The following is a 19,490-nucleotide window of genomic DNA, read 5'->3' on the forward strand; positions in this document are numbered from 1 at the left end:
AAGGCTCGTTTCTTCTTTCAGAACACATTAAGTAGACCGAGTCCTAACATGATTTGAAAAAATCATCAGTAACCACACATATATCTATCACACATATCTCATATGCATTAAACCGATAAATACACTGTAAACATAAAAGACAGCCAACATATATAATTGAATAGACTATCAATATAAAATAACATACAGAACATTGATACTTTTCACTACCAATTTACACATACTCTGTAACTAACTACATCCCATACAATCAACTACCCGACATACAAAAGACAGAAGCCACAAATACAAAACACATACAACAAAAGTACCATACAATACATCTGCAACACGACAAATACAGAGTATCTAAATTACAGACAGACAACAGAAATAGTTACCTCTGATTTCTCCAGATTCATTGGAGCTTTTCCCTTTCTCCTTCTATCTTCTCTTTCCTTTTTTTCCTTTTTAATAGCCTTCACCTAGTTTATAAAACAAAAATTTGAGGTATGTATGTAAAATAACATACACCAATATGAAATTACTTGCTTACTTTCTTTCCCTTTTCTCTAGCCTTCCTCCTTTTCCTAGTATCTGGGGATATCTCACTCGTCGATGAATTTGAATTTTCACCCACGGCAGTCTCGCCTTCCTCTTCTTCATCCTGTTCTTCTTCATATTGTTTTTCTTCGTCTTCTTGATCTTCAGCTTGTTCATCTTCTTCCACTTCTTCTTCTTCATGTACTTTGTCCTCCTTTTCGCTTTCGCTTTCCGTATCATCCTCTTTGTCAAATTTACAATTAATTTATATAGCACATAATTCATCCATAACAAATGTATGACGGTTATACCTTTCCTTCAACCTCTTTTTGTTTTTTTCCTTCACCTTTCCCCCTATAAACTCTCTTCCTCGAGACCTAAACAGGGAACAATATAAATAAAAATCTTATTTGAAACCTAATAGACCACAAGTAATTGGAGAATAGATTTACACTTTACCAAACTCTTAATCCGTTGTTTCTTCTGGATAGTGGCTTCCTCTTTTTTCGTTTCAGTTCTCACCCTCTTTTTTGAAGTTCCTGGACTCTCTTTTTTGCCCCCGGAACCTTCTGCCATGATATCTTCTGTTCTCTGACATTTATAGAAAAATATATAAACATCTATAATTTGTTTATAATTACAGAAAACATTCATTTGTACCTCCTCAGAAGAACTCGATAGGTTTTGAATTCCTGTTGCCAATGATTTCCTAGAACCAGTGATCCCCGCTGCTCGTAACCGATCACTTGTCCTTGTTTTGATTTCTCCCTTCCCCTTTTTCATCTTTATATTCTATAAAATTTAAAAAAGTCCAAAAGCCAATATATTTATATATAACTTCAGAACAGATCCCAAGTAACACTCCTAAAATAAATGGCGTATCTGTTCACACTTTATGCCCTTTATTTTAGGAAACAAAAATCATGGAATTAAAATATAAATATAACATTCTATGCCATTTGAAAGCAATTTGAAAAGTTGTAAGCGGGTGAGAAGCAATTTGAAATTTAAACAAATTTTAGAACCAAAAATTAGAACTCGGTATTTTTTTCACAGAGCAAGAATCCAAAGCTTGAATATGCAGAAAACACATACATGCAGAAAACAGAGCAAGAATCCAAAGGTCAGAAGGAACAACTCACCGATACTTTGCACAATTGGCGGTGCAAACCGATTGAAAAAAGAAAGGCGTGCAGATGGCGAAAAAACGACGGCGGAATAGCGACGATGGAATAGCGACGATGGAAGATAAATCGACTGTGGAAAAACTAAAAAGGAAGCTACGGTCGAAAAACAAAGGGCGTGCAGACGATCGAAAAGCGGCGGTGGAAAAGCGACTGTGGAAGACAAACGAAGGAAGAAGCTACGGTGGGAAAACGAAAGAAGACGCAGGGGTGGAAATTCGTCGGGAAGACTTTAAAAAATGGAAGTTCCTCGAAAGCTTTTAACAAATGAAGGAAAAACTAGGGTTTTATTTGAGATGTGGAGAGGTTGCATGCAGAAGATGTGATGTTTTGTAGAAAGATGGTTTATTTATTTGGGAGGGAAATAGAAATTTGAAGGCAGTGTGTATTAAGTACAGAGTATTTGCAATTCTGTCTACTATTGTATTTAAGAGTCGATGTTGTAAATTAGGTAGGGGCATTTAAGGCATAGTCGTCTCATTTATTATGTGAAAATTAACTGTTTTGCTATTTTGACAATTAAAAAAAATTGTCATTTATCCAAAGTAAATGTTAAATTTTGCTATTCTTCTTGTCGCCCCTTGTTTTAAACCAAACTTGTGCATTAACAAAAATTAAAAACTAATAGAAAAAAACTAAAAAAACATAAAGCATAAAAAATAAAATAGTAAGTTTGTCTACCTCTAAATTGACTCAACTCCACAAATTTCTTTTAACCAAGAAAAAACGACCGAAAAAGAAGACATTGAACAAAGAAAAAAATATATCATAACGTTACAAAACAATAATTCCTCTAAAACAAATTAATGAGCAAACAAAACAAAAAAAAAAAAGATTAGTAAGCAAACAAAAAGTTAAAAGAAAAATTCGAGAAAAATAAGTTAGCTAATGGAGAATAAGAATGAAGGACACATGTTAAATAAAATGTAAAAAGAGAATAAACCCTAAACCCTAAACCCTTGAAAATTTTCAAAAAGTGAATGTATAGTTTTTTTAAAAAAAAATTAATGATTTTAACGAGATCTTTTAGGATCCATTTGATAGGTTCTTGTTTTCTGTTTAATTTATGTTTCTCATTAGTGTGAGAGGAGACAGTTATATTCACTTTTAGCTTAAAAGTTTTGGGTTCAATCTCCGACTTGGATGATTTTTTTATTTCTTAACTTGTTTTTGTTTTTCCTTCCTTTATTAATTCTTCACACTTATATATGTTAATTTAATTTTTTTTATCTAATTTTAAATTTTTTTCTATTTAGCTATATTTATTTTATATTTTATGTTTATTAATTTTTATATTTATATGTTTATTTTAATTTTAAATTTTAATTCGTTCCATATTTAAATTTATATATTATTTTTAGCTTCTTAATTTAAATTATGAATATGTTTATTTAAATATTCTTTAAATTTTAAATTTCAAATTTTAAATTTTGCAATATGCATGTTTATATGTTTTTTAAATTTAAATTTATTATTTTTAGTATGATCGAAATTAGTTAAAATTTTACATTATATAATTTTTTTACTAAGATAATCATTTAGGTTATCTTTAATATTTTACAATTACGACATTTACATAATAATACAATTGAGTTGAATTTGAATCAACATCATCTAAGAGAGATGGATGGAATAAAAAATAATATTTCAAATCAAATTTTAACATCATATGATTACTAAAAAATATTGAATCATAGTTATTAATTTTGCAATGAGATTTGTGTGTATTTGATAATGTTAATGTCTTATCATTGTATTTTCATATTTTAATGAATTTTATATATTTTTATTTTTTACATAATTAAATTATATTTAAACTAAAAAATAAGTAAAAATGTTAGGAATAATAACACAAGAAATGATTATCAAACAAATTTTTGTTTCTATTTTTTTTTTTTTCAAGAAAGAGGAAACGGGAATAGTTATCAAAAATAGACTTCTTTCTTGTTCTAAAAAAAATAAAAAACAGAAAGAATTATCAAACGGACTCTTAGATGATAAGGTTTTTTTTAACTTTTTTAGGTGAATTCATAGGTAGAGTTGTTTTTTTAAAAAAATATAATATAGACTCTCATTTGTCAAAATAAATGGTCAATGATTTTTTTTAAAAAGAAACTTCATTCAACATGAACATATTGGGTGTTTAAAGAAAAACATAATTTAATAGGTAAGAGATTTTTGTTTTCAAATCTAAACTTATTTAATGTGAAAGTCAAAATAAATAGTTACAGATTTCCTATAAAAATCTTTTTTTTTTTAATGTGTATTTAATGATATAAATGTAAAATTATAAAATATAATCAACCACTAAAATGGGGAAAAGAAGAAATGAAATGAATGTTTCTCCTCCTCCTATCACCCCTCTTAGATATTACATACTCTAAATATGTGCTTTCCTCATCTTTAATAACTTTGAAAATGAGATGTAGTTCAAAAACTATTCCATCTAAAATTTAATCACATGCAAGTTTTTAAGAAAATCATGTTAAACTATTAAAAAAAAGTGAAAAAAATAGCATACCTTAAATAATGAAATTGTGTTATAGCCTAAAAAACACAAAATTATTACAATGATCTTTGAAATTAAGTTTAAAAAAAATTAGGAGACTAAGTTAACAAAAATTTAAAAGAAAAAAAAAAGGAGAGGAGATACTATTTAAAAGTTAAAAATTAGCTCAACTATTTAAAAGTTGGGTTTGGCATCTTAATATTTTATTTCATAAAAAAATTAGATATATAAAACTTTATTTTAAAAAAGGTAATATAAATTATTTTTCTTAATATTTTCTTTATTTTGAAGATATATTAGGTGTAATAAAATGTTTTTTTTTTTGCATTATTGATGTATTAGTGAGGGATATAAATGGATTTTTTTTAAATCTCTCCACATAAAAATTCATTGTGTTTAACGCGATGCAACCTATAAATATTTAAAACCCTATTTTAAAAAAAAAATTATGTTCTCTATTAAATCTATTTTTCTTTTTTTTTCGTTTTTTCTTTTTCTAATTTTGCTCCTTTTTATCCAAACATGAATATTGAAAATTATCTTTATTTTTTTTAAAAAAATAGTTTTTATGTGAATAATTAAAAATTATTTTAAAAAAATGTTCCCTTTTCTATATCCCGAATGGAATATTTAAAAATCTATTATTAATTCTTTAAATTTTGGTTCCCTAGTAAATATGTTAATTTCTTTTTAATTTTGTTTATGTGTTTAAAAATATATTAATTAAAGAAAAAAAAACATTGCTCATGGGGGTGAATATTTAAATATTTATTTTTTAAAAAATAATTTAATCTCTTTCATTAAATATGAATAAGGGTCTTTTTAAAAATAAAAATAATAAATAAATTTTTTACGCTCCTAGAACAAGATTTATTACACTTTCTATAAAATGTAAATATTTTGTCAATTGTTATACTTTTTACAATTTTCCGTATGATTATATCAAATCTTTTGTTTTTTTATTATTATTATTATCAAAACTCGTTGATTTTTGTGCAAATGAAAACGAATGTTTCTCCCATAGCAGATTGAATAGATATATAGATAGATTTTCAACGTGAATTTAGATTATTCGAATTTTTCTTTAAACCGTCCGTTTATGTTGAAAGGAAAAATAGATCTAATGTGATTGGATCTTTTTTTAAAAAAATAATAATAACATGGATGGCATGCAAAATCTTCGAGAGAAATTGAATGATCTCATTTAGATTGAAAACTAGAAAAATAAAACAAACGTTTAGAGCATGAAACACATAAACAATCAAGTTTGTCTGCCTCTAAACAATAGAACGGGGAGGTTTCTACCTAATTATGAGAATTAAGACAAATGTTAAACAAAAAACATCTCATTCTAAATCTAATGCTACAACAAAATTTCAAAATAAATTTGAGTATAATGTTGCAACAAATTCTATATATATATATATATATGTATGTATAAAATTAGAAGTTGAAAAAAGAATAAAAAAAAAAGTGTTTAAACAATAAAAAATACCAAAAGTACCCATCAACAAGAGATTGAATTGTTATCGAAGGATGCCCAAGAGTCATTGTAGTTTAAAAAAAAAAAAGACATTAATTAAAGAATGTTTTAGAACTTTTATATAATAACAGTGACCGTTTCATTCGTTTTATACTAGTGGATTGCTTATACCCTGACCAATGGCACTATTCACCCATTCCTGTCAATGAAATATGGCATGGCATTAATCAAGAGCTCTAAGAATTCATTAACCTTTTTTTATATATATAATAAACATTTCTTATACTCAACAAGTTTTTAGGCATTATGCCCTGCCACAAGAAAAATGCATGGGCTTGAAAACTGACAAAACTCAAAACAGCTACAAAACTTGAAGGACAAAGCCCAAGTTTGTTCAAGAAAAGAATCCAAAAACTAACCTATAGCCTACACAACCAAACATTTCTCATCTATATTTTTTTATCATAACTCATTGGTTTAACGATTTAAGATCTCTGCTGCCTATAATTTCCATACTTTCGAGACACTGCAGCATCAGTTAATGTATCCCAAACCTGCAAATACAATCATTCATCAATAGTCAGTGTACGATTACCACAGCCTTGTTTGATGATAACCATTTTAAGTCATTTTTTATAGATAACCAATCAGATTCTGTTTGGTAACCATTTTGTTCTTTAAATTAGTGTTTTCTCACGATTTCTTATTCCAATATAAACATATGAGAGGTTTTAAGCCAAATTCCAAAGGTAAATGAAGTTTTTGAAAACTACTTTCTTTTTTTCTTTTTTTTCAAAATTTGGCTTTGAATTTAAAAGTATTTCTAAAATCTAGCCAGAAAAACATATAAATTAATAGTTAGAAATGTTTGTTTATAGACTTGATCTTCAAAAACCAAAAACAAAAATCACGTTAGTTACAAAACAGTGCCTTAGATTTTTGTTCTTTTTTTAAAATAGAGTTTATATACAATACTTCCACATGTTGCTGTTTACTTTCTGTGAGAGTTCCAAAGTCCAATCCAAATGTTGAAAACTAAATACGCAGCGTCTACTTTTAAGGAGCTTTCTAAAAAAATTGTTTCGTTTTTAGAATTTGGCTAAGAATTCAAATATTTTTCCAGCAAAGAAGAAAACCATGGTCAAAAATCGTGAGAAAAAGAAAGTACGCTTTTAGAAAACCAAAGGGTTCATTCAAACTAAAGCATAACCACTTTCAATAAAATTAATGAATCTAACAAAATATACTCACCTCCAATTTTCCCTTGGAGCCTCCAATAGCCAGCAAAAAGGGACAATCTTCTGAGAAGGAAACCGAAAACACAGCTCCCTGCAATGGTTACAAGTACACGATATAACAAAATGATTATTAGAACTAATAGTTGATGTTGTGTATATAACTTAACCACTGAAATCATAATACTTACAGCTTTAGGATTGGTCGATGCCACACATGAAGGCTCATTATTGGACAAATCCCATAATTTAACCTACACAGGAGATTTTGAGTCAATGACAAACAAAACAAATACCCTTTTTTAATATCTTAAAACCATTTACAAGCGCAATATAAAGGGGGATTATTATGAGTACCATTTTATCAGTAGATCCAGTAGCAAGTAGCTGGAGAAGAGTAGAGACAACGGAAGTTAGTAATCAGACCAAGCTGGAAACATAAACAGAAGAAAAGAAAAGCAAATACATTAGGTGCTGAGGGACTGTAAGAAACTGAGCAAACAGCTTTCTCATGCGCATGGAGAGTAAAACTAGCTTTGGTTTCAGAACTAGTCTCTGTAGTGGCATTCCGGATATCAAAACCTTTCACTGTACCATCCTCTAGACTCACCTGAACAAAAAAACCATACTTCAAAAACCGAACTCACTGAAAAAATTAATAGTTGAAGATTTAAAAAAAAAAATTGAATCCATAAGTGAATTGAAAAATTTTCAAAACGAGATCTTTATAGGCAAGAAAACACACCACAAACATGTGCTCTGTATGCGGATCCCATGCCAAGCTCTCAACATCTGCTGTAACTTGCCACTTGTAGCCTGAATGGGAAGGATTTCTCCCATCTTTCTGAAATACATAAAAGCATAAAACCAAAAAGTTCATGGTATGATGAGAAATCATAGAATCAAGGTTGAAATAATTTGTTCCTGCACTACACTTTAAGACTTGTTCTATTTTAGTACACTTTTTCTACTTCCAAATGTTCAAATTTCGTCTTTTACTTTAAATGAATCTTAAAATTAGTATCATCTAACTTTTCCAAAATAAATTAGTCTTTGTTACCCTTCCTTTATAAATTATGGAAAGATAGTCACATTGTAACTTATCTTAAATGGAAATAACTAAATATTATTTTACGAATTGCAAGAAAAATTAATTTCAAACTAACGATAATGAAAATAAAGAGATTAAAATGGAATAAAATTTAAAGAACAGAGATTAAAATGGAATACCACCTAAAGTACATGATTCAAAATCTTATTTTAACCTAAAACTAAGGAAGTTAAACATGAAGAATGGAAGATCAACTAGTGTTGGAGAGAAATAAGTTAAACAGCATCACTGTAACACCACAAGAGAGTGCAAAAAACTCAAAAGAAACCATCTCGTATTACCAAAGCTACTGAATGATCAAAAGATCCACTAAGGAGGACTTGTGACGAATGATGATTCCATGCGACAGCTTGAACCTGGAAAGTAAAATATAATCAATAGAACATCATAAATGGCACCAATTTGGAAAAAAATGACAATTTACATTAGAAAACGCATAAAGTAGGAACTTTCACAAGATTCACAAGATCAACAACCCTCATCATGAAACTCTTCCAAGTTAATGATAATAATATAATAAGAATACAAGACAATAGAAAAGATAAAATTTGTAATTGATCAATTTGGAGGGGGAGATTAAAAAAACCCTCGAAATTTTATAAGGCTTGTTCACTCCCACACTGACAGCTTTCACAAACACAAAAGACCTAACTATGGTCTAACGAATGATATGGATAGAACTGGCGTTTTAAAAGGCCAAAGGCATCATTTGTGGTTTTTCTTTGGAAGAGACAATGTGTAAGCCTCAAATTCAACTAAAAACATAATACAAATCCTAAATTTGTGTGATCGAGTCTTGCTAACGTAATAGTGATATATTAAAAAAATTATGAAAGAAAAACCAAAAAGAAAAACCCTACCGGTTGCCAGTTAAATAAAAACCATAAAAGGATATCTTTAAGACTTTCACATCTATCCTATTATCTCTAATAGGATGACTTTTTCCATAAACTTGTCTTCATTTTTTTTAAAGCCTGAGTAGTAAAAGTATATATAGTTCTAATTGTCCCGACTGAACCTTTATTTACTTATTTATTTCAAGAATGAGGCAACATGATATGGTGCTTCTATCTAATCATTACAAAAGGCGTGGAGATTTAAGTCTGACTGCATTTTCACTGAGGCATGAGTCTCAAGGCTAAAAGTTATAGCCTTATCCAAGGCAAGCCTCAAAGAGTAATTCTCACAAGTCTAAACATTGGATGTGACACTCCTATCATAAACTTAACTTCAAATTGAGACTCATCTAACCGGCCATTAAAATTAATAAAAAAAATAGAAGAAAAACCAGAAAAGATAATTGAATAGAAGAAAATAAAGTTGGCCATTGTTTTCATGTGTCTTAAGAAGAAACGAACCAAGATGCATTTGCATTATGTCGTGCAAATTGAGCTTATGAGCATAAAAGGCATCATTTGTTGTTCATGTAAGCTTCAAGCACACAGAAAATAAGCTAAGGTGAATACTTGAAAACAATTTGAACCACTCGCTTTCCTTGGGATAGAGAACAATTCAAGAAACTAATTTAGACCTTTAGTACAATTCTATAAGCCAATTTTAGAGCTATTAATGTATCAATACAACCGAGATTCTTACCTTGTCTGTATGATGCTGCATAGTTATATTACACTGTCCAGTACATACGTCCCAAATCTTGACTTGCTTATCAGCACTTGCACTAGCAAGTATATTCCTATTTGTTATGGGAAAAATTAACAGTGAATCATAATGCACTAAAACACATCTTGAAACAACTAGCACAGTAACGAAATAATGTTAAACAGACCTGAATTCCTTGTTCCAAGCAAGTCCAAGTACTGAATCCGTGTGACTATTCTCTTTGTATGTAACCGATGTCTAGCAAAACAAGATATGGAGTTCATAAAATCAGTAAATACTTAAAAAGACCAGCTGGAAACTTTAAGCATATATGCAATCAAGAATTTGAAACAAAATAACTCCAAGATGGAAGTGGATCAACAATTTCAAGTGAAATGATTGAAATGGGAAATTGAAAGAGCCTTAACAAGAAAACAAGCAGCTTACTTTCTTTCCCTTCTTCTTCTTCTTCTTCTTTTCAACAATTCCACCTAACACCGCACATGGTTGCACCTCGTCAATCTAGACAAATATAAAAAAGAAGACTTAATATGACATGTTTCTTATAAGATGTAATGTCAGTTACATAAAAATTCACATAAACATACAATGTCAAGGTCCCATATCTCGATCGAAGGTTCCATCGAACCAACTGCGATAAAGTTTCCTGCCCACCAAGTGGATAAAGTAGTAAATAAAAATGGCTGAACTATGTGTTAAATTAAGGTTGTTGCTTGTGGCAATAATCTTTAAAAGCCTCCTGTATGGATAATTTAATTAAAGTTCTGGATTAACCTTCAAAGAAAAATTATATAATCGATAAGAATTTCAGTTCTCCAACCAAGCAGATCAGAACCACTCTTCAAAACCCATTCAACTAAAATTTCAAATTAAATGCCAGAGATTGTATTTAGAAGTTAGAAAAAATGTCCATGTGTTTTCCATTCACTAATGAGTAAAAAATAAGCAGAATTGAGGAAAGCATACCAAATTCTCAAATCAAGTGCCAGAGATATGACTTGGAACAAGTTTCCATTTGTTTTTCCATACAGTAAACTATAAGCAGAGTGCAGAATAAACAAAAAGAACATTGAAAAGAATTAATTAAAACACAATACCTCTTTCTCCACCCTTCAGAGGACAATCTAGCCAAGCTGTGCAAAGAGGAAATGCTGGAATAATTATATCACGGTGAATATAGAAGTTTGGATCACCTGCATCATATCCTTCACATACCCATACCTGCTTAGAAATTAAACCCTGGTAAGTGTCAAGGAAACAAATTTTTCTTCAATTTTTCCTATCATTATCCTTTTCTAGGGCAGGATTCATTTGGGGACAAGAAAGGGGAAATAAGTATTAGTTCTAGTGTACCACGTGCCTGGAGAGCACTGACGTTATCTTCACTACATGCACAAATTATGACAGCATCTGTCGGTTTGATGGTTTCATCCTCAATATCTTCAGAGTCATCACCCTATAACAGTAAAAAGAGATATCACAAGTAACAACATAGCGAACTAATTCAGACAAATATATTCAATAAATAACTTACATCCTTGTCCTTGAGATATGGGTCCATATCGTTGGATGGGTAGTAAACGTCTCCAGCTCCAGAGGTAAAAAGCTCAATCTCTAAAGCAAAGCAAACCACAATAAGGAATAGCCTCGCCAATACATCCAATGAAAGATAAATTGCAGTGAAGTGATAGAAGGTCAAATTAGTTAAGAAGTGTCATAAATTCATAACTTAGCTGCAGTGCCATGCTGGTTGCTTTTTTTTATGCAATTAGACTTTATGGAGAAAAAACCAAAGAATACAAGGGTATACAAAAAAAACCAGCCCAACAAAACAACCCCATTAAAAGGAGGACCAACTAAGTAAAATATTGTTTATGGAATAGTTACAAAAGTTCTTTGTAATCGAAGCCCAAAGAGACGTTAAATCTAACCAAAGACCAAATCTCACAATGCCCCCCTACCCCCAAACACTTTATCATTTCTCTCGCCCCAAATGTCCCAAATAACTGCACACACCCCGGCAAGCCATTAAAAAAACCCCTTTTATCTCTAAAGGGCAGATGAAGGAGGAACTCCTCATTCATCACTCCAATATTCCGCAACCAGCAAAGCTAACACCGAACTCCTGAAGGAAAGAGCTCCACACGGCCCTCACAAACTAGGACTCCTAAAAAAAATGATCAAGATCTTCCTCCACCTTCCGACAAAGCACGCAACAAAAAGGCCCCACGAGCAAAGTTCTCCTCCTAACAAGCCTATCAACTATAATAACCCGGCCAAGCAAGACTTACCAGATAAAGAACCTAACTTTCTTAGGAACTTTAGTCCTCCAAACCACATCACAGAAAAAGACTCCTTAGGGGGAACAAGATACAACAACAGACTAAACAGAAACTTACAAGTATATCCTCATCTAGGATTAGGGATCCAAACACGAACATCCCTTCTCCCCTCTCTAAAAGAGCACCCCTCAAGCAAGGAAAGAAGAGAGGCCAGCTCCGTCGTTCCCTATTGGTCAAATTACGAAGGAACCCAAAAGAGAAAGACACAAAATTCTCAAAACTCACCAAAAGATTTGAAATAGTACAATTTTTAAAGGAGGATAAATGATACAGATATGGAAATGTCGAACAGAGAGAATTCTCCCCAACCCACTAATCCTCCTAAAAGTAAGTGTCCTTTCCATCTCCCACGAAACAACAAGAAAACCATGAAAAGGTAGGGAGCTTGAAAGAAATATCCTTCCAAAGATTTCTGAAAGTGCCTTCAGCCCCTTTCGTCATCCATTCAAAAGGATGGGAGCCATCCTTGCTCACAGTAATCTTATGTCATAATGAATCGGATTCAAGATAAAAGCATCAAAGCCACTTTGCCAACAAAACTTTTACGGATTCTAAGATTACCAATCCTTAATCTCCCCCTGACTCAAAGGGTGCCCCACCTCCTCCCAACTTACCAAATGGGAACCATGACCTTCATCCACCCCCTCCCACAGAAAATCTCTCAAGTATTTTCGATGCTCTTACACACCAAGCTAGGGGCCCTAAACACGAAAGATAATACATCGAGATACCACTCAATATTGATCTAATCAAAGGTAATCTGCTAGCTTTAGAGAAGAACCTTTTCTTCCACACCGCCAATCTCTTACGAATTTTCTCACATATAGGATACCAAAAGGAAACATCTCTTAAATTACCCCCATAAGGGAGCCTAAGATAAAGAGATGAGAAAGAACCCACCTCACAATCAAACACCTCCATCCACCTCTGTAACTTAGCATGCTCAAAATTAATATAAAAAATAGTGCACTTCCTACTATTGATTTTCAGCCCCGACATATCTTCAAAGGACTCAACTATATGGTTGAGAATTTGGAAAGACTCCTCTTTTCCGAAACAAAATAACATTGTATCATCAAAAAATTGAAGGTGGGACAAAGCAACTTCATTTCTGTCAATCTTAAAAAGCTCAATGATGTTTCCTTCAACACCTTTACTGATCATTCGACTGAAGACATCCACAGCAAGCAAGAACAAAAACGAAGACAAAGGATCCCCTTCTCTTAAACCTTTAGAAGCTTGAATCGACCCTTTTGGAGCTCCATTGTGAGAGTGGAATACTGCACATTTCTAACAAACCCCCACATCTATATTCTCCATTTAAACCTAAAACCTTTCTTCATCACCACTCTATCCAGAAAATCCCAATCCACATGGTTGTATGCTTTCTCAAAGTCAAGTTTTAATAAAACACCCTTAAATTCTCTGATCTATATTCCTCAATTGATTCATTGGCTATAAGAGCTAGGTCCAGAATCTGCCTTCCAGTCAAAAAAGCCCCCTGAGCGTCAGATATTGTCGACGGAAGCACTTTCCTTAACAGATTAGCAAAAGCTTTAGCAAAGATCTTATAGACACTAGTAATGAGACTGATAGGCCGAAACAGCAACCCTATTTGTGTTTCCTTCTTAGGTATTGAACAGACAAAGGTTTCAACCAACGAACTGTTCAGGATCCCTCTTTCGAAGAATTCCTTAAAAACCCCTCCTAATCATCTCCAAATAAAAATTAACAAAAACTAATAACATGAAGAAGCAAAAAAGGAGTTAAATCAGGGGCGGGAGGATGAGAATACCATCATCTTCGTTATCATAATTGTCCATGTCGAGTTCCTTCAAACCTTCAGCAATGTCGTCATATTTGGTTTCTAGATTTGTGGTCTCAGAAGATTTTCCAAGTGCTTGTGCAACAGCTAGTGCATTGGCAATCTCTTCATCACTGGGGTCTTCAACATCCATATCTTCTTCATCTGCCTCATCATCACTATGTTTACTGCAAAAACCAAATCATAGTTTTCAAAATGCAAAGATATGGAATTAACATATCCAAATGAATAACACCAAAATCATGAGATAAATGCATAATCATTAGGCACTACAACATAACACATTCCCTGAAACAGAAACAAATCATGAGATAAATGCATAATCATTAGGCACTACAACATAACACATTCCCTGAAACAGAAACAGAAAGCATCCGCTTTCTTCATATATTATATTTGTATAATTATCAATAACACATTCGGATACAACTCAACCTAATCCAAAAAGCAGCAAAGAAACATAAAACTTAATTAATCTTCCTTACGATAGATTAAAGGTGAGTGGTCAGTGAAATGAATATAGCTAAAACAGAAGTAAAATGAATCAAATTTTCCGTTACCTAGAATCCTCTACGACTTGGCTGCTCTTGAGGAGTTCATCAATAATCTCCTGGGAGGGAGGATCCGCAAGGTCTGGAACAGGCTTACAAACCCCTTTAGGAACCCATGAAACCGCAGATATCATTTTCCCTTAAACGTCGGAGTTGGTCAGGGGAAGTAAACTGTAGAACAGAAACGGTAAAGTGTGATAATCTTTCACAGAGAGTGAAAGAGTTTTCTCACTGATGAAGGATGAATATTACAGAGAAAACTTAACTAACGAAAGACTTAAAACAACCTAACAATATTGAAACAACTATTCTTTTAACAGAAAAAAAAACTAATCAGTTAACTGCAATTAACATAAAGGAGAAAGATTGGCGCCGCTCAATACTCTTTGCCAGAAAGAACGTCGCTTGTCCACGCCGCTGAAGTCACCAAACGCCTGGGGCGAAGGAGGTTTCAGGTGGAGTTGTCAAAGGACGATGGTCGGAGCTGGGTGCACTGACGGCCGTCGTTGATATCGCTAGACGGAGGGGAAAGCGGCTTGCCACGAGAAGGAGGAGATCGGTTATGGAGGCTGCTAGGTTTCCTTTTCCTAATTCCATATTTATTTTCTCTTTATCTAAAAAATATAATCCTCCAAAAAGACAACAAAACTAATTAACTAACTTTGACATTTGTTATATTTTTAAATATTTTATCAATTTTATTATTTCAACCATTTCTTTTTCTAAAAGAAACGTCTAAATAAAAGGCCGGATAGATTTAATCTTAAAACATATTGTCTACAGATGTTAGTTGAACTAAACTTTTGCTCCTTAAACTTTCTAAAAATAATTATTTAGTCTTTTCAATTAGTTACATAATAATTTAGTTCTTATATTTTCAATTTATAACGATTTAGAATTTGAAATAAAAAACCAACAAAATTTGATATCAATTTTTATTATTTCATGATGTAAACTATATATTTTAAAAGATCATAATATTCAAAGTATTTTCTAAGATGGTGACTAAATCATTATCAATGTTAAAGTACAAGATTAAATTTTTAAAAGTTAAAAGACTAAATTATTGCTAAATAAAGTTTAGATAAATGGTTAGTTTTACTAAGGTTTAGCAAATAAAAAGTGATTCTTAACCAAAAGAAAAGCACCCAGAAAATATAAAAAGTCCAATAAAGAATTTGGAAGTAAAATAGGAAAAGTTTGGAAGACATTTAATTTTAAATTTGTCTTTTTGATTTCTAGAATTAGGGTTGGGGTGTGTTAGTCTAAAATGTGGATTGGATTGGGTTGAAAATTTTGATTCTTTCTGCTGGTTTGGGTTACAGGTTGGAAGGTTGAAAAATTGGGGTCAACCCAACCCGAATTAATATAATAAAAGTTAAACAATCTTGAGTTTTGAGAGTTTTTTTTTTTTTACTAACTGCAAAACATATTTGATTTACTGTTGCTGATTTTCATTTACAAACTATAAAATTTAGAAACTAAAAAAATAATAATAAAACCAGAAAACAATAAATTTTGGGTTAGATTGGAAACTTAATTGAGGTTGGCAACCTAACCAACCCGAAAATATAGATTGGGTTGAGAATGCCTCCGAACCCAACCCCTTTACATCACCTACCCGGAATTAAACATTTAAATTTAATATTAAAAAAATTATAGATATTGACATAGAAAAAGTTTGTCTTTATCCTAAGAAATTGTAAAAGTAACACAACTTTGATATTCATTTTTAGAAGTAGCACGTTTTTATAAAACTCTTAAAACTGTTTTTCTTGGTCCATCTCGACCAAAATTATAACGAAAAATCCTAAAAATTGATAATTTTATCGATCAAAAAAGTTAGTTAAGGTTTATGAGGATTTTAAAAAAATGTTAATCTCATATCTTTATTCAAATCTTAACTAACTTTTCTTATATTAAGTTTGAAAACATAAAATCATTTATTCTAATTTATGTGTTTCATAATTATGTTAAAATGATTAGAGTGAAAATCTTATTTACAACAACAATAATTTTATATAAAATTTGTCAATCTGTAATAGAAAAATCGATGAGTATTGGGTAAAAGAGATTTGGCTGATTCAGTTCGTCCCGGATAAAATTGTACCAAGAAAGTCTAAAATTATCAATTCTTTAGGCTTTCTCGGTACAATTTTTTCTGAATGAACCGATATTCATAATTTTTTGAAAAGACAAAAAAATAGTTAAATTTTAGTGTAAGATTTGGGAAGATTTGAATAGTTTTTTAAAAAGATAAAAAATAATAAAATAAAATTTGGGAAAATTTGAAAAATGGTAAAATCTTTTGTCTATTCTATGCATCAATAAAACCCAAAATAATAAATAAGTTGGAAAATTTTAATATTTTAAAAAATTATCGAGGGTCGATTTCGCTCAAGATGAACCGAAAAATAGTTTTATAAATTTTAAAAGAATGTGCTACTTTAAAAAAGGAAAAAAAAAAGTGTTACTTTGGTCATGTTCCCTCTTTCCTTTACTATCTAAAAAACAATTATATTGATTTATATATATCCTTACTCGTGATTTTTTCAAAAAATGTAAATAACGAATGGTAATAAAAAAAATGCCTAAAAATCCAAAGTTATACGAGGAAACAATTAACATAAAAAAATAACGTGGAAAAAAGATTCCAACAACACACTATTTTCATTGATATCAAACAAAAAAAATTACAAAAATATTTATAAAAAAAAGTTTATGATTCAATTGGTCAATGTCCTTCAACGTTTCCTCTCATAATAGCAAAGCAAAGCTTATGATTGACGACATGTCGAAACATCCAAAGAGTAATAAATTCATCGGGTCGTGTTAAACCATTGTCATGGTAAAACTTCTTCCAACTTTTCGTTAGCACATAAAGTTTAGAAGTCCAAAGCCTGAATGTCATGTCGTATTCTCTTCCTTCACTATCATAAACGGTAACACTAATTCCATTCGTCAGAATCTCATCACCATTGAACATTGGAACCAAATTACGATTCACAAACTCTTTATGAAGTGCTAATCTCCCTTGACTGTCTGTCACATCTGTCTTCGTCAATTGCTTCACGAATGGTGGACTGCACTCTCCAATTATGTTTTGGATCACTACCATTGGTGGAAGTCTACCCAAATCTCTATCAGCCACGACTGCTGCCACATTTTCATTGTTATTGTTGTTGTTGTTGAGTAAAGCTTCATTGACTACAGGAGCATGTTCATTAACTATCGGAGGTTGTTCGTTAACCACAGGAGGTTGATCATCGACCATAGAAATGGAAGTTGAACTTGGAAATTGATTGGGCTCCTCAAATGGTTCCGAACTTTTCTTCATTTCACAAAGAGCCAAACATGCTTCATAGACCTCCTTCTCGACTATTTTGTTATTGTAGATGTAACCCACCTTAACCATCGCAGGAAATCAACAGTGTTTTCTTTAAGTAGTGTCCCTAAAATTGCTGTTGCCGATGAGGAAAATAATAGACCGAAAGGAGAGAACAATATTTCTTTTTACTTATCTTGAAATGTAGGAGTAATAGAATTTATAAGAGTGAGAAAATTGTTTCCTATAAGGGAAAGGAAAAGAAACCATTTTCCACGAAAAGAAGGGAAAATGTTTTAGGATAATATATTAATTTTTTCAATACACTTTCTATGGTTAATATATTAATTTTTTTTTAAAAAAACCCACAATTGTAGTTTTCGAAATATGTCAGTTTTTCAAATAATCGTTTTTAAAATATTTTTCTACGATAAAAAAAAAAAATCACTTACAAGCTATTTTATTGAGATATTTTGCAAATAAATATATTATCTATTTATTTTTTTCAAAAAGATAAAAATCAAATCGAATTACAATATCAAATTGTGTTAAATTTTTCAAAAATCTTCCACTACTATTAAAATAATTGTTATAAATTATTATTCTTATATTTCCTAAATTAGGAGTAGCTTAAATAGAGAATTATTTTTGAATTATTCTACTCTTACCAAATTTTAAATTTACAATATTATCTTTTGATTGTTTTTTTATCATATATTTGTTCTTTGAATACTGTTAAGTTATTAAGTTGGTAATTAGAAAACAAAAACATTACGTTTTTTCTTTTCCTTTTTTTTTTTTTTCTTTTGTTAATCACGCACACGTAGGTATTCAAGAGTTTGTTTTCCTAAAAAAAATTCTTATTACATATAATAGTTTATTAATTATTATTATTTAATTAATAAAAAAGTCTTATTAACTTAAAGAATCATTTTTGTATTATATTTTTGTTTATTCTTAATTATAAATATATCCTTCATTACATTGTTATTACTTAAAAGATTTTTAACTTTGTAAAAATAGTGAAACCCATTTAGAATTTTATTGGACTGTTTCAACTCATATTCAATTTGAGCTTAAGGTTATATTCATTGATTTATTACTATTTAGGGGGTTTGAAATTCTATATTCACAATTTCATAACAACAAAAGCTACGGTTCAAATTTTTTTGTCTGATTGAATTTGGAAATTTTTTCAAAAGATAAAAAAAAATAAATGTTTATATTATTTTAATCTATATTTATTTAATATTTCAAATTACGTGAAAAAAAAATTATTGGAATTGTCGATACTAAATTTGGGCATTTATTTTTATTTTTTATATTTATTTTATTTTTTACTTTTTTTGTTAAATTAAATTAAATTTATTTGAATTTGAATTTGAATTTATTTTTTAAAAAAAGAAAAAACACAAGAAAACAAGAGTAAATCTCACTCCCTATTTTCCCTCCACAACTCCCACTATTTTTTCCTCTCCCTTCTCACTCACGATTCTCCTGACCTTTTCCATTCATACAAACATGATCCTACTTTCGTCTCAGTAATTTATAAAACTAGTGTTCTATAAAAGAGAAGAAAAAATGAAGAGATTTTCTTGTAAGATGGGGAGATCAATCAATTGAAAGGGTTAAAAAAAAAAAAGATGAAAAGAAAAAGGAAAGATTTTCCTGCAAGAAGGGGAGATCAATCAATTGTTGAAAAAAACAAAAGAAGACAAGATTTTTTCTTTCTTTCTTCTTTTCCTTTTTGATTATTATGTAGATTTTTTTTCAAATTTGTTTT

The 19,490-nt window shown here is 30.5% G+C and overlaps 2 protein-coding genes across 3 annotated transcripts; both read right to left on the reverse strand.

Moving 5' to 3' along the window:
• Positions 1-5,941: 5,941 nt before the first annotated feature.
• LOC103493411 (uncharacterized) lies at positions 5,942-14,979 on the reverse strand. 2 transcript variants are annotated; one of them, XM_008454130.3, is made up of 17 exons: positions 14,766-14,979; positions 14,392-14,553; positions 13,802-13,998; positions 11,199-11,278; positions 11,025-11,120; positions 10,762-10,885; positions 10,252-10,310; positions 10,091-10,165; positions 9,831-9,901; positions 9,641-9,737; positions 8,326-8,400; positions 7,679-7,777; positions 7,400-7,543; positions 7,291-7,320; positions 7,125-7,187; positions 6,950-7,027; positions 5,942-6,252 (listed from the first exon to the last, which is right to left on the reverse strand). In XM_008454130.3, the coding sequence occupies exons 2-17, from the start codon at positions 14,514-14,516 to the stop codon at positions 6,184-6,186; spliced, it is 1,482 nt and encodes a 493-aa protein (XP_008452352.1). In that variant the 5' UTR covers positions 14,517-14,553; positions 14,766-14,979; the 3' UTR covers positions 5,942-6,183. The 2 variants fall into 2 exon arrangements, with proteins under 2 accessions (XP_008452352.1, XP_008452356.1); XM_008454134.3 differs by having other exon boundaries at positions 14,725-14,979.
• A 2,137-nt stretch (positions 14,980-17,116) lies between these two features.
• On the reverse strand, positions 17,117-17,817 carry LOC127149590 (B3 domain-containing protein At1g20600-like). Its single transcript, XM_051085362.1, has one exon. It carries the CDS (start codon positions 17,795-17,797, stop codon positions 17,117-17,119), a length of 681 nt encoding a protein of 226 aa, XP_050941319.1. The 5' UTR covers positions 17,798-17,817.
• Positions 17,818-19,490: the final 1,673 nt, after the last annotated feature.

This window comes from Cucumis melo, chromosome 5, assembly GCF_025177605.1.
Source record: "Cucumis melo cultivar AY chromosome 5, USDA_Cmelo_AY_1.0, whole genome shotgun sequence".
NCBI lineage: Eukaryota > Viridiplantae > Streptophyta > Magnoliopsida > Cucurbitales > Cucurbitaceae > Cucumis > Cucumis melo.